The sequence below is a fragment of the Trachurus trachurus genome, assembly GCF_905171665.1.
Source record: "Trachurus trachurus genome assembly, chromosome: 10".
Classification (NCBI taxonomy): Eukaryota; Metazoa; Chordata; class Actinopteri; order Carangiformes; family Carangidae; genus Trachurus; species Trachurus trachurus.
Genome location: NC_139894.1, coordinates 6,018,507 through 6,031,380, shown reverse-complemented (window position 1 = coordinate 6,031,380; position 12,874 = coordinate 6,018,507). Strand labels below are relative to the sequence as shown.

Below are 12,874 nucleotides of genomic sequence, written 5' to 3'. Positions count from 1 at the left end.
TCCAAACACTCTATGTAAATGATTGCTGTCGGAAGATATAACTATTTAAGACTTATATTAACACAAAAATATTGCTTACTTCTGCTTTAAGTAACAACATTAAAAGTGCCTCTTTATTTTAAAAACAATAGTGCAGTTAAACATGCTGCCTTTTAAATTCTAAGGAAATGGATTTTCCTTAGAATTTGCTTCATTGTTTTATTTTTTTTAATCGATTTTGGGACATTTTATATAGATTCTGAATCGTATTAAATGAGAATTGCGATTGCTATGTGAATCAATTTTTTGGCACACCCCTAGTGCTAGGTATAGTTTTCTAAAGAAATATACAGTTTTTGCCACAGTCAGCTGGGCCGTAGACTGCTGGCATCTATCCACTGATACCTGTGACCACAGCAGCAAGCAAATACCAACATCAAGGCACAGCTTGCATCTTTCCCCACCTTTAACTATTCTTTCATCTGCCATTCGGGCTCTTGGGAAGCCTGTTGCTGATCTGCAGCAGTAGTTTGAGGCATTATTATTAATACTGTAGATCAATATTGCTGCAGTGAAGCCTGATCCATTACATATCTTGTAGGTAGCCCATTGTGCTGTCTCACTGCGCTCCGTTAAAACACTGAGACTGCACTGACATTTCAGGATTTAGTCGTTGCTGCAGATGAAGTCTCCACGCGTTGTGAAAAAAAAAAAAAACACCACAGGATTCTTAACAAAACATCACAGGAGGGCGATTTAAAAAAAAAAAAGCTGTGATGCTGCACGCTATAATTTCTGTAAAGGTCAACATACCCAAATTACAAAAGGAGTTATATATTTTCCTCACTTATCCCCTCCTACGTTACCATGGAGATGGTTTACCTCAGAGATTTTTCGCTCAGTGCCCGCATCATAATGGAGCTGAATCGGATTTTTTGTCTGTGGTGCTTAGTGGAAAATGTCACTTTAAAATATTCAGCAACAGCATTTCATAGGAATTAGTTTCCACTGAAGAAGCAGTAAAAAAACAGCTGACAGTGTGTTAACCCGATTAATGAGGTCATCGTGTCTGGTAAAAGATGGGGCTGTTTAATATTTTAAATGTGAGCATCACAATGAAATCTTCATGGTTAGATACCATTAGTTTATTTTTTGTAATTTTAAAAAGGGAAATGTCTTAAATATTTTATTTGGCCTGGTTTTAGTCATGACATTGCAGATCTATAAATCTAATATATAAAGGGCTATTTATTTTTTCTGTTCTGGGGATGATTTGGGGCTTATTGCTGAAAACATCACTAATGAAATAGTTAAACTTAAAAGATGGTGATGAAAATAAGCTTTTGTTAAATTTGAAAAAAAACTAAATTCATGGTTTTTACAAATCGAAAAAAAATTGTACTTTCATTTGGAGGAGAGAGTATTGAGAGAGTGTCTGTATTTAGGTTTTTGGGTGTTATCCTGGAGGATAAGTTGACATGAAAAAACCATATAGCATATGTAAAAGCCAAGGTGGCGAAGAGTATTTATATTTTGAATAAGGTTAAGTTTGTCTTGGACACTAACACACTAAGAATTCCGTACTGTACATTTATTTTGCCATATCTTAATTATTGCGTGGAAGTGTGGGGCAACACCTATGTAAGTAACATCGCTCCTCTGTTTCTGCTACAGAAAAGAGCAGTAAGAGTTATTCACAAGGCAGGCAATAGAGAACCCTCAAATAGATTTTTTATTTCTGCAGGTTTGTTGAACGTGGCCGATATAATAGAACTTCAGACCTTAAAAATAATGTTTAAAGCAAAGAACATCATTACCAGAACATTTACAAAACTTGTTCAAACTGGAGGACGGGGACAACAAACTGAAGCTTGATTTTAAACATACATTTACAAGGCTAAGCCTAAAACAAATGTGTATTTCTGTTGCAGGTGTAAAATTATGGCATTCACAAAGCAAGGAATTGAAAAGTTGTATGTCTCAGTTTAAAAAAGAAAAGATAAGTGTCTACAAAAAAGAAGGCGAAAGAGGGGAAAAAAGAAAAGATAGATAGACGAGTGGTGTCCACTGCTATTTTGTTTGTTTTCTTGTCACTACTATGTTTCGTCATCTTTAATATTTTGAAATAGAGTATAATATTGGTGTTGAAGTAAGCCAATGTAACTATAACAACAGAGAGGGGCAGGTACTGTAAGTTTTCTTCACCCTGCTCCTTTTCATTCATGGTGACAATGTGTACATTATGTAAATACAGCTCCGGAAAAAATTAAGAGACCACTCCCAAAATGATCAGTTTCTCTGGTTTTACTATTTATAGGTATGTGTTTGAGCAAAATTATTTTTTTTTGTTTTGTTTTATTCTATCAATTACCGACAACATTTCTCCCAAAATTGAAAAAAAATATTGTCATTTAGAGCTTTATTGGCTAATGACTAAACTAGTCTAAATAACAAAAATGAATAATAATAATAATGCAAAGAAAACATGTTCATATTTATTCCTAAAGAACACAGCAAGAATATTTTAACTCAGGAAAAGAAAAGAATGACTGTCGTACATGTAGAGATGCTTTTAAGAAACATTTTGTGAATTTTGTTTCGGAAAAAAATAAGAGACCACTTTCACAAATGTTTCTTAAAAGCATCTCTACATGTATGGCAGTCATTCTTTTCTTTTCTTTTTTAAATACCAACACAAACACAACTCATTCTACTTAATGAGACTCTGATGAGCTCATCACCTGAACCACATCTTATTTTATATAAAAACTACTGCTGGGATTAAACATTGACGTTATCCCACAAAAACTGATTTATAAACTCTTCCTGAGTTAAAATATTCTTTGGTGTGTTCTTTAGGAATAAATATGATGAACATGTTTTCTTTGCATTATTATTATTATTCAAGGTCTGAAAAGACTTTATATTTTTGTTATTTAGACTAGTTTAGTCATTAGCCAATAAAGCTCTAAATGACAAATTTTTTTTCAATTTTGGGAGAAATGTTGTCGGTAGTTGATAGAATAAAACAATTTTTTATTTTTTTTATTTTACTCAAACACATACCTATAAATAGTAAAACCAGAGAAACTGATCATTTTGGGAGTGGTCTCTTAATTTTTTCCAGAGCTGTATGTGCAACCATGTGAAGTATGTAAACCATGAATGGAATAAATCAAAATGAATGAATGAATATCACACATTTCGAGCAGCTGTTTCAGTTGTGCTTTACTTCTGTGTGTGTCTCTCTCTCTCTCTGCTCTCCAGGTATCCCCCAGGAGTGGTGAGCTTGCCCGCCGGCGGCCTCCCGCCTCCCGTCGAGGGCATCGTGCCCAGCGCCGTGCCCATCACGCACACGCTCCCGCCCGCCGTCGTCACGCACCCTCCTCACGCCCCCTCGCCCGGACAGAACACAGTGAAGCCACCAGAGGGCGACAGAGAGCAGCATCCAAACGACCAACTGTAGCCACACATACACACACACACACACACACTCACACTCGCCCACAAACAAACCCACACACACACACATAATACACACAAAGCTTGTTGTCCATGTGCAACTGGAGGCGGTCGGCATGGCAACCAACCGGTGTCAAAGCAAAGTAAAGATCCCTATAGCGACAAAAGATGTTAATCGACAGGTTGAGGTCCCGAAAAAACAAAACAATCGATTCCACTCCAACTCTCTGGCGATCGGTTTACCGGCCGCCAGTTCAGTTCTCACTCCAAAGAGGAAGATGAAGAGGATGATGATGATGATAAAGAGGAGGATGAGGAGGAGGAGGAGTGGATAGCTGCTGAATGCTCTTAGCAAATAAAGCACAAAGCAGTTATCCTTTCCCCCCAAACTGAAGTCCTGACTGAGAAAGACTGTAAAACTCAAGGTTGGTTGGTTGGTTGATCTTCACACATCAACAACTTTCGTAGAGTTTTAAATAGTTTCCTCTGCCAGAAGTTTAACACAACAACAATAACTGTCTCTTGATTTGGAAAAGAAAAAAAATAAATACTCAAAGTCAAATTCTGCTGTCTTAGACTGTAGTGCGTCCAAAGTTAGAGGAGCGGGTTTCATGTCTTTCTCTCCTTTTTCTGTGTCCTTTCCTTAGTTTGATGTACAAGCAAACGTAGTAGGTTATGAAATGAATGTAACCTGTCTGTGTACAGTTTTTAGACTTACAGCAAGAAGATACTGATATTTGTATTCCAGTCTTAACAAAAACAAGAGTAACGTGATCTCTCTATGTAGCCAAACTGGTTTGAGAATACAATATCTGTTTGTTTGTTTTTCCAATGTGTCCCCAAATTAACAAGCCCCCCCCCCCACTATCCCACCCCGACCCCCCATCCCAAAAAAAAGAGGCAGCTTTTTGCACACCATCTCAGGAAATTAAGTTTCCGCAGTTGGTATATTATTTTTTTAAATCTTTTTTTTTTTTTTTGAGTTGTTTTGTTTTAAAAATTCCTTTTTATGCCACTTAGTGCTTTTGTTTTTCTACCTGCTTGCCTTTTCGTGTCCCGCTACATTAGAAAAAAAAGTTTTACAAGAGCTGAAATCGATCTAATGTTTGCTTTTGTTCGTTATGTTAAAGGGGCATGTGACTTTGCTCTGTGACTTATGTAAAATGTTTGACCCAAATGAAGGGGGTTGTGGGAGGAAGCCTGTAGGAAGGTGGCAAAATGGTATGCTTGGCTGGGGCGACTTCATCCCAAAGTTGTGATTATCAATTGCAGAATCGATTGGTGGTTGCTTTAATTACCCCGTAAAACGAAGCAGGTTGTCCGGTGTAGAGTTTGTAGCAGCTTGATTTTTTGAGAAACGGTACTTAATAAGTCTTCTTAATGTCTATCCAGTACTTCCATTATAACACAGTGATTGTCAAGCTCATTGAACATGAAGAGTTCAGCACACCAAGGTTTACAAAAAAAACGCACAACATTCATAAATCAGTGTGTTGCTTCATGCTGCTTAATCCGTATTTTACCGATGTTGCCCCGCCAAATATTCTGAATATGTCAAATCTGTCAAGAGACTTCATCAAACTACATAAAAAACATTTAACTTATTCAACTGTTCTTCTTTCTGCCAAAACTATTTCCAGTTCCCATTTGAAGTCAGACTCAGGAGAGAAAACGGTAACAAAACTGACAGACGAGGAACGGTTGTGTGCTTGTAGCTGGGTGAAACCAAATTTTCGTCACCCTTTCTAAAGACTTAAAAAAAAAAAGGAAAAAAAACTTTATGGCTTGTCAGTTAAAAGAGGAACGATCTGTGTATGCGAACAAAAAAACTTAAAAGGTTTAACAGAAACTTGAGTGACATCATATAATATGCACAATGAAGTGAAGATGTTTTAATGATAGCATGTCAGAATGTACGGATTGCTCCAGTCTAGTATCCCTTTAACATTTCACGACGGCTCCTTCCTGAGTATACCGTTTAGCCACCCTCTGTGGCCTCTCTGTGTCTATGTGTACATATGGTGTTCTGCCTGCCTGTGTCAATGTGACTTGGTTGTATCTGTGTCTACAAAAAACAAAAAAACAAAAGCAGCACTGGGAGGAGGGGTGGTGGCTAGTACTCTCCACAAGGCATCCTACTGTAACAAACTGCCATCGAAATACACGACTAAACTAAACTAAACTAAACACTATTATGTAAAAAGCTGAAAATGCTGAATCATATGTAAGTATAAGGTAGCAAACTGAGCCAGTGATCCAAGTTTGTGATGGTTTCATGCCAACAGTGTATGGTTAAATATCTGAAACTCGTTGCTATCAGGAATATTTATTACTGAGTCTAGCTCACGTGTTGTTCTTGTTCTTGTTGTTAGCGGGACAGCTAAGTGACGGTGCTCTCTCGATCCCCTTCTACCAGCAGCTGAGTAGTAAAAAAAACAGTTCACTGTTGCCTACCTGGTCGTCTTAATGGTGAGGTAGTAAGCGTAGCGATCAGGGATGGAGATTTCACTAGCTTATTGGTGAGTATTTTTTGCGGCCCAGGCTAGTGTCGAGTTCCCACCGCCGGCTTAAATCTGAACAGGGGTGTCAAACTGGTACTGAGCTGGCATTTGGATATCACTGTCAGATTAAAGCTCCCAAATCCTGAAAGGAATGCTGAAATATATATATATTGAACTTCACTCTTACTCTTTCCTCACCAGATGCCTGTTGTTATGAGGGAAGGGAAACTCTTTGTCAGTACTTTCTAATACAAACTCTAAAGCATTCCTTATTCAACCTGATGATGGGTGCCACAAATAAAAAAAAAAACAGCACACTAGCTTTTTAAAAGTGCCCAGGTGCTCCTTGAAATTCCATCCCTGGTAGTAACATACAGTCCACTGTTGCCTACCTTGGTCCCCTTTATGGTAAAGTAGTAGGCGTAGCAATATACAGTATACATATTCTATATTCTACAGTAAATATCATTATTTTTGGTCAAAACTGACAACCTGACAAAGATATGTTTGTGACTGTATGCATTTGTATGAATTATTTTAAAAGGAAATAAACTGTGGAAAGGTGAAGTGTTGTGTTTTTTAATGATATTTTATAGAGGTAGACATTTTTTGGAGGTTGCTGGTTTTCTAAAAGCATCTGTGAATCACTGCAAATGACAAATGAAATGATGATGTAAGAAAACATTAGATTATACATCATACAAGCCATGTAGAAAAGGAGGTAAATGCAAGTTAAACTAATCTAAGAAAAATTAAGTATTACTATTCACCACAGATTATCGATCTTTTCATGCACTTTTATCTATTATATTGTCAAACAAACGAAACTCTGGTCTTGTTTGACTTACACTAACATGACAGCTACTGCAAACCTCTAAGATATTGCCCCTCTTTCTTTCCTTTCTTCCTTCCTTTTGTCCTTATTTCTTCTTCCTTCCTCTTTTGATCCAATTGACCTGATCTGTTCCCTCCCTCCATCTTTCTTTCCTTCCCTTTTCCCTCCCTTCTTCTTCCTTCCTTGAATGAATCTGTTCCCTCCCTCCATCTGTCTTTCCACAATCCTTTCCCCCTTCCTTCTTCTTCCTTCCTTGAACCAATCTGTTCCCTCCCTTCCTTCCTTTTTGACCCAATTGAGCCAATCTGTTCCCTCCCTCCTATCTTTCCTTCATTTTTCCCTTCCTTCCTTCTTTTCCTTCATCCTTCCTTCCTTCCTTAACCCAGGAGGACAACAGGAGGGTTAAGTTGAAATGACTTGGTGGTTTTTCTCCAGATAAGTCAGCAGTTACCAGTTGACTCCACTAGGTGTCACCAGCACAGCTGCTGCTCTCCTGATGTGGAGCCACGCAAGCCAGCTTTGACATATGAATCTGCATTGGCTCTGCTACTTGCATCTGGTTTTCCAGTTTAATTTATTTATGCAATAAATTCATAATCATCTTTGTGTGTTCCTCCAGACATAGACAGTGCACCTGTGTTACAGCACAGTGGCTGTCAACACTTCTTGTGACAGTGAAGCACGACGCTCGTACTTGCCAACCCGCACTGAAATGTAAAGCTTAGTGTCATCAGATCTGAGCCCCAAACAATAAACAACATCCAGGACATGAAATATTAAGAAGATATATGAATAAGAAGTGGAAATAAATCATAATATGTGAAAGATCTTCTACACTTCCATTGTGTGTGGTGTGGTGTAGAGCTGGGTAGTAAAAACAATGATTTAAAGGCCTCAAGATGAATCTAATGTAACCCAAATCGCTTAAATCACAGGACTGAACAAACGAGCCCTTGCAAATTACGTAAGTGTTCTTCCTAGCAGGTGCAGAAATCAATTGGATATGGTCTGATTCTAGTTAGAAAAATAAATGTCTTATACAAACAGCGAGAAGAAGATGATCCAGTATCCAGGTTGTATAATGAAGTCAATGCACAGAATGAAGAGTCACCAAGAGTCTTCAACTCGGTAAATATAGATTAGATTATACTGTTTTATAGATCACGGTTTTGCCCAAGCGACCTAAGGTAGAATGAAGATTTTTTTATGCAGAAATAAGATACAACATAAATATTCAAGAATCAAGACAAAGTTTTGAGAGACAGGAGCCAAATCTATTCCTCTGCTGTCTTTGTCGACTTGAGGAGTAAAAGTGGTTGTTGGCTGCCAATCATGTGAAACCTCATCTCGAACCGTAGCGTCCTGCAGACAGAGGACATGGAAAGACTTCTACTACATCTCTTTGTCTTCGTGTTTCTCTTTTTCTATCTCTGGGTTGCGCCCTATACACACATCCCCAAAAAATCTCTCCATTGCACTCTTCTTTGCCTCTTCCTCTTTTCCTCTGTCCCGCTCTGGTTCATCCATTCGAGGTTATAGCCACTGGAACAGGCTCTCCAGCAGCTGGAAACTCAAGGTGGTTTAATCTAAATATCAGGGAGCAGGATGGGAACCAGATGCAGTAAAAAATGAAAATAAGCAGAGGGCACTTTTTATTCAATTAGCATGGGGACCTCCAAAGGGCACTCCACACAGGGGAATAGAAAGTTTCATAAGTCTGGTAGAAGTTTTATGGAGGAAATAAGTGTCTGCTCAGACCTCAAGACCAGAAGTGTAAGCATCAACCATGATTGTGGGCGAGCCTTGAATGTGAACAGTCACATCTTCCATTGTGAATATGGTCTAAGCTTGAAGATTTAAGAGATGATGACTAGTTAGAAATGAGGGAAATTTGGGGGAAAGCACGGGCAAATGACTAATGCTCTCTGCTTTTCAGGAAATTCCTTCAAACTGCCTTTGGGCAAGGCACTTAACATTAATCCATGTTATAGCAAAATACAGTTTTTCAGGGTTCGAGTGGGACAGTGAGGTTTCACGTGCTTGTTAAAGCCTTGGCTGTTGGACAAGACAATCTGATGCATGAAAGGAAAGAAACTGTAAGTTGAAAGGAAACAGCTCATGCAAATAGATGATGTCTGAGAGAGGTCTATTCAATACATTCTTTTTGTGACTTTAGGTTTCAGCTTAAAGGGATAGTTCAACATTTTGGCAAAGGGAATTTCTTGGTTTCCCTCATCAAACTCATCAAATACACAATCCAACAACTCCAAAACGCTTTTGTGGATAAGTTGTGACCTGCACATTCACCACGCTATGAGATAATAACAGAACGTTACGAGACGGAGTTGTTTTAGAGGTAAATTCATGCAAAACAGCTGATGCGCGTTGCGTTCAGGGACAGTTTTTCAGCAAGCAGACTCTGTATTTACCTCGAAAACGGCACCGTTTCGTAACGTTCTGTTATTATCTCATAGCGTGGTGAATGTGCAGGTCACAACTTGTCCACCAGAGCATTTTGGAGTTGTTAGATTGTGTATTTGATGAGTTTGATGAGGGAAACCAAGAAATCCCATTAGCCTCCGTAGCGTAGCTCTGAGCAGCTCACGGCTCTGCTCCACCGTTCTAAAAATAGCTTGCACCAACAATTAAAGGTAACGAACCTACTGCTATGACTATAGGGATTATGGCAATGGGCCAATTTGCCAAAATGTTGATCTATCCCTTTAAAACATAAGCTACGCTGTTGTTGTTTTCTTCTAGAGAGTGTTTCATTTCTTTCTTTGTTTCTTTATTTGATCATTCTGATGTTACCTGTCTTGTCTGTCTAGCAAAACGAGAACCCAACAACAGCAACGGGCCGATGTGTGAGCTGATGTCCCCACCCCTCAAAGAAATTGCTGACTTCAATAAATTAAGGTTTTGCGGCGACACTTTCTTTCTTTTTTTGCCAACAAATTGAATGCAAGCGCAAAGTTTTGGGGCAAAAAATGTAACTGTCACTAATTCATTGTTAGATGAGAAGAAAATGTTAGTCTCTTTATGGTCGTAGCTAACCATAAAGGTTATTTACATCTTAACATGTCTGTTTTTTCAGAATGTTTGAATATGCTGCAGTTAGATGTTTTCAATTAGTTTACTGACAATGATATTTGTATGACTGATAAAAACTAAGGTGAAAAAAAAAGGGTTTTCAGTGTATACAAATTGTTAATAATGACATAATGCAGATGTCTTGATTTCCTTTTGGTTGGCAGGTAAACTGTCAAGCATCCATAACCTACTGACGGCTGCTGTTTCCAGTTCAGCGTGTGACATACAATGTCATACAAGCTGTAGACCACACAGTTTGATATGTTAATCCCCCGTTGGGTCAGATTTGTACAGTCTCCGTTGAAAGTGCTGAATGGGACAAAGACATAGTATGTGTGGGTGAGGCGGGTCCAGGCTTTAGCAGATGAATCGGTCGATGATGGACATGGAGGAAACGGGTGGATTTTCACGGTTCCTCTTTGCATCTCTTTTTCCTCTCCCACAGCTCGTCTCGCCTTTCCTCTCACATCTCCTGTCACCTGTATGTGGTTTCTTCTTCCTACATTTGCTCTCTCTTCTGCTTTCTGTTCTGCTCTCTTCTCCCCTTGACTGGGCACGGTCCAAATAAAGCCAAACAGAGGATGATTATCCACAAAAATGTGGTGGAATAAATTGGCCCGCCTCGACACTGAGAAGGTGAGACACCCCTGCTGAGATGAGTTCCCCACCAAAGGCAGGGTTTCCATCAGCATTTGTGTCAGTGGCAGGTTTCAATGTCCGATGGGTCCACATACTGTTTCATAGGGCCCTATACCACCCTGCCAAGAAAAATGTCTGGTGGTTAATAAACACCAGACACGTGCTTGTAAATGCTGGCTGCCGCCTGAAAGGTACTAACTCTATTGCCTCCATTGGCAGGTCACCACTGTTTTGTTGGTGACAAGCAGAAGTGGTGCACTTCCAATTTCTCTAATATTGTGTCTAAAGTTATCAATTTTTACAATAACTGGCCACCACATATGTAGAAAATATGTAGTGACACTGACCGTAGAGCCAAGCTACTCCATTAAAACAAAGAATAAAATGTCAACAACAAATGGAAATTACCTTTTAAATCCCCAGTTTATTTGACCTATGACTATAGTTCTGGCACCATCTGTTATCAAGGTGATGATATGGAGATGCAGCACAAACTCCTGCAAGAGAAATTTAAAGCTTTTGACTGCAGCTGTCAACCATACGGCCAAACTCACAGGGTTTTGTTGATTTTACGCCTCTGAATGCCTCATTCAATTTCTGGGGTTTTAACAAGCCAAAAAGACTGGCTATGGTCCCCAAACTGGGTCTGTTAAAGTAGATTATATTGTTATCTCTGGCCTAATGGGTTTTGATAGTTCCATACAATGCTGGAAGACACTGCGCAATGGTTTGTATGAAAAATAAATTGCTGTTACTGCTGCTGGATAGGACCCACACTGCAGGAGGAGAAACCACAAGAAAATCAAATGAGAGGACGAAGATTATGAGAAAGACAGCTAAAGATACAAAGAGATAGAAGCGAGAAAAGAGGAGGAAAAGTATGTGAAAAAAAGTAAAAATGGCGGGGGATGACTGATGAGGTGACAAAGGCTCCTCCACTCTAAGTAATTTCTGTTATTGCAACACAACACATTGTATTAATGTGAAAATCAGCTTTTTTCAATTATTCTGTTTACATTTTTGCAGTGGGAGTCCTGGTCACGTTTTCCCATTTTCCCTCAACGTGTTGTGTGCGTGTGCATGTGCATGTGTGTTTGTGTGCGTGTGTGTTTGTCTGTGAGGGTGGTGACCCAGTTTCAGCAGCCAGGTTTCTGGGGTTTTCTGTTTTGGTTTTTTTTTTCTCTCCCCAAATGTGTCTGAGGTGAGAGCAGCCGGCACTTGACAAATGCCATGTGGTTCATATAAACACACAGAGAGAAAAACACACAGGTAGATGATGAACTGTAGGCATGCACACATTCACATGCATAAAAATATCGGGAAGAGTTCCTTGTTATCTTTTAACACTGAAACATGTTTTTTTTTCCTGCTCATTTAATATCTTCTGCAGCAGTTTAAATGGAGACTTCTTTGTGCATCATGGACTATTTTGAATACGATAAATATGTCATAATAAATTGCCTGTTTGCCCCTGCCAGCTTGTTAAATTGCAGGAAATATGTTCACAATCTCCCTCTGTGAATTACAGCATTGAGTAATGGTCAGAAGTGTTTTTTTTTTATAAAGTTGACCTTTGAACATCTGTATTGTTAGTTGGGAGGCTGGAGGCAATCCCAGCTGACACAGGGTGAGATCAGGGTACAACCTAGATAGGTCGGCAATTTATAACAGTCACCAACTGACCTACTAGTGTTCATGTGTTTGCAGTTTGGGAGAAAACTGGAGAAACTGGAGAGAAAGCATGCAGACTTCACACGGACAGCATCTGGGAACCGAACAAAGAACCTCCTTGCTGTGAGGCAACAGCACTAACCACTGCTACATTAGTCCTCAGCCTCTTGCCACCAACATTTGTTCATCCATGTCTAAATCTGGTGGAAACTCCCTTCAGACATTACTGTAACATTGCATTCACAAATATGGGAAAGAAGCAGAAGTAGAGAGAAGTAGAGAGTAAAGAAAGAAGGATGTACGACCCAAAAACCTAATGCCACACAAGCCCTGACTGTTGCATTTGCCAAAGCATTAAAAATGGAGGCGGGTTCACATCTAATTCCTCATGGAGAATTTGTCATATTCTAAGTGTGCAGTGGCTAGCAGTGAAAATCTCAAAGTAAATATGTAAATGCCTCCAATACAAGCTACCAGCAGCCCAAACAAAGATCCATACATGTACATCCACTTGTGCAACAGTCATTTAGGGACCCAGGTCGGATCCCTCACATATTCTGGCAACACTAAGATGAATGAGCTTAGATCAACAACACAGAGGCCAGTTCAAGTTAGAGTATACTTTAAATGAACTTTCAGACAAGCTGTTATTATTAAAAGCGTACGCAGTCAGTGTTGGGATTGTTTGCATTGTCCA

At 39.2% G+C, this 12,874-nt stretch overlaps 1 protein-coding gene across 1 annotated transcript in view; it reads left to right on the top strand.

The window, feature by feature from the left end:
- ctbp1 (C-terminal binding protein 1) overlaps nucleotides 1–4,245 on the top strand; it is a 37,974-nt gene extending 33,729 nt beyond the window's left edge. Inside the window, exon 11 of the mRNA XM_083980689.1 lies at nucleotides 3,247–4,245. Within this exon, the coding sequence (XP_083836815.1) occupies nucleotides 3,247–3,445 (199 nt within the window). The 3' untranslated portion in view covers nucleotides 3,446–4,245. The remainder of the gene's footprint in view (nucleotides 1–3,246) is intronic.
- The last annotated feature ends 8,629 nt before the right edge of the window (nucleotides 4,246–12,874 follow it).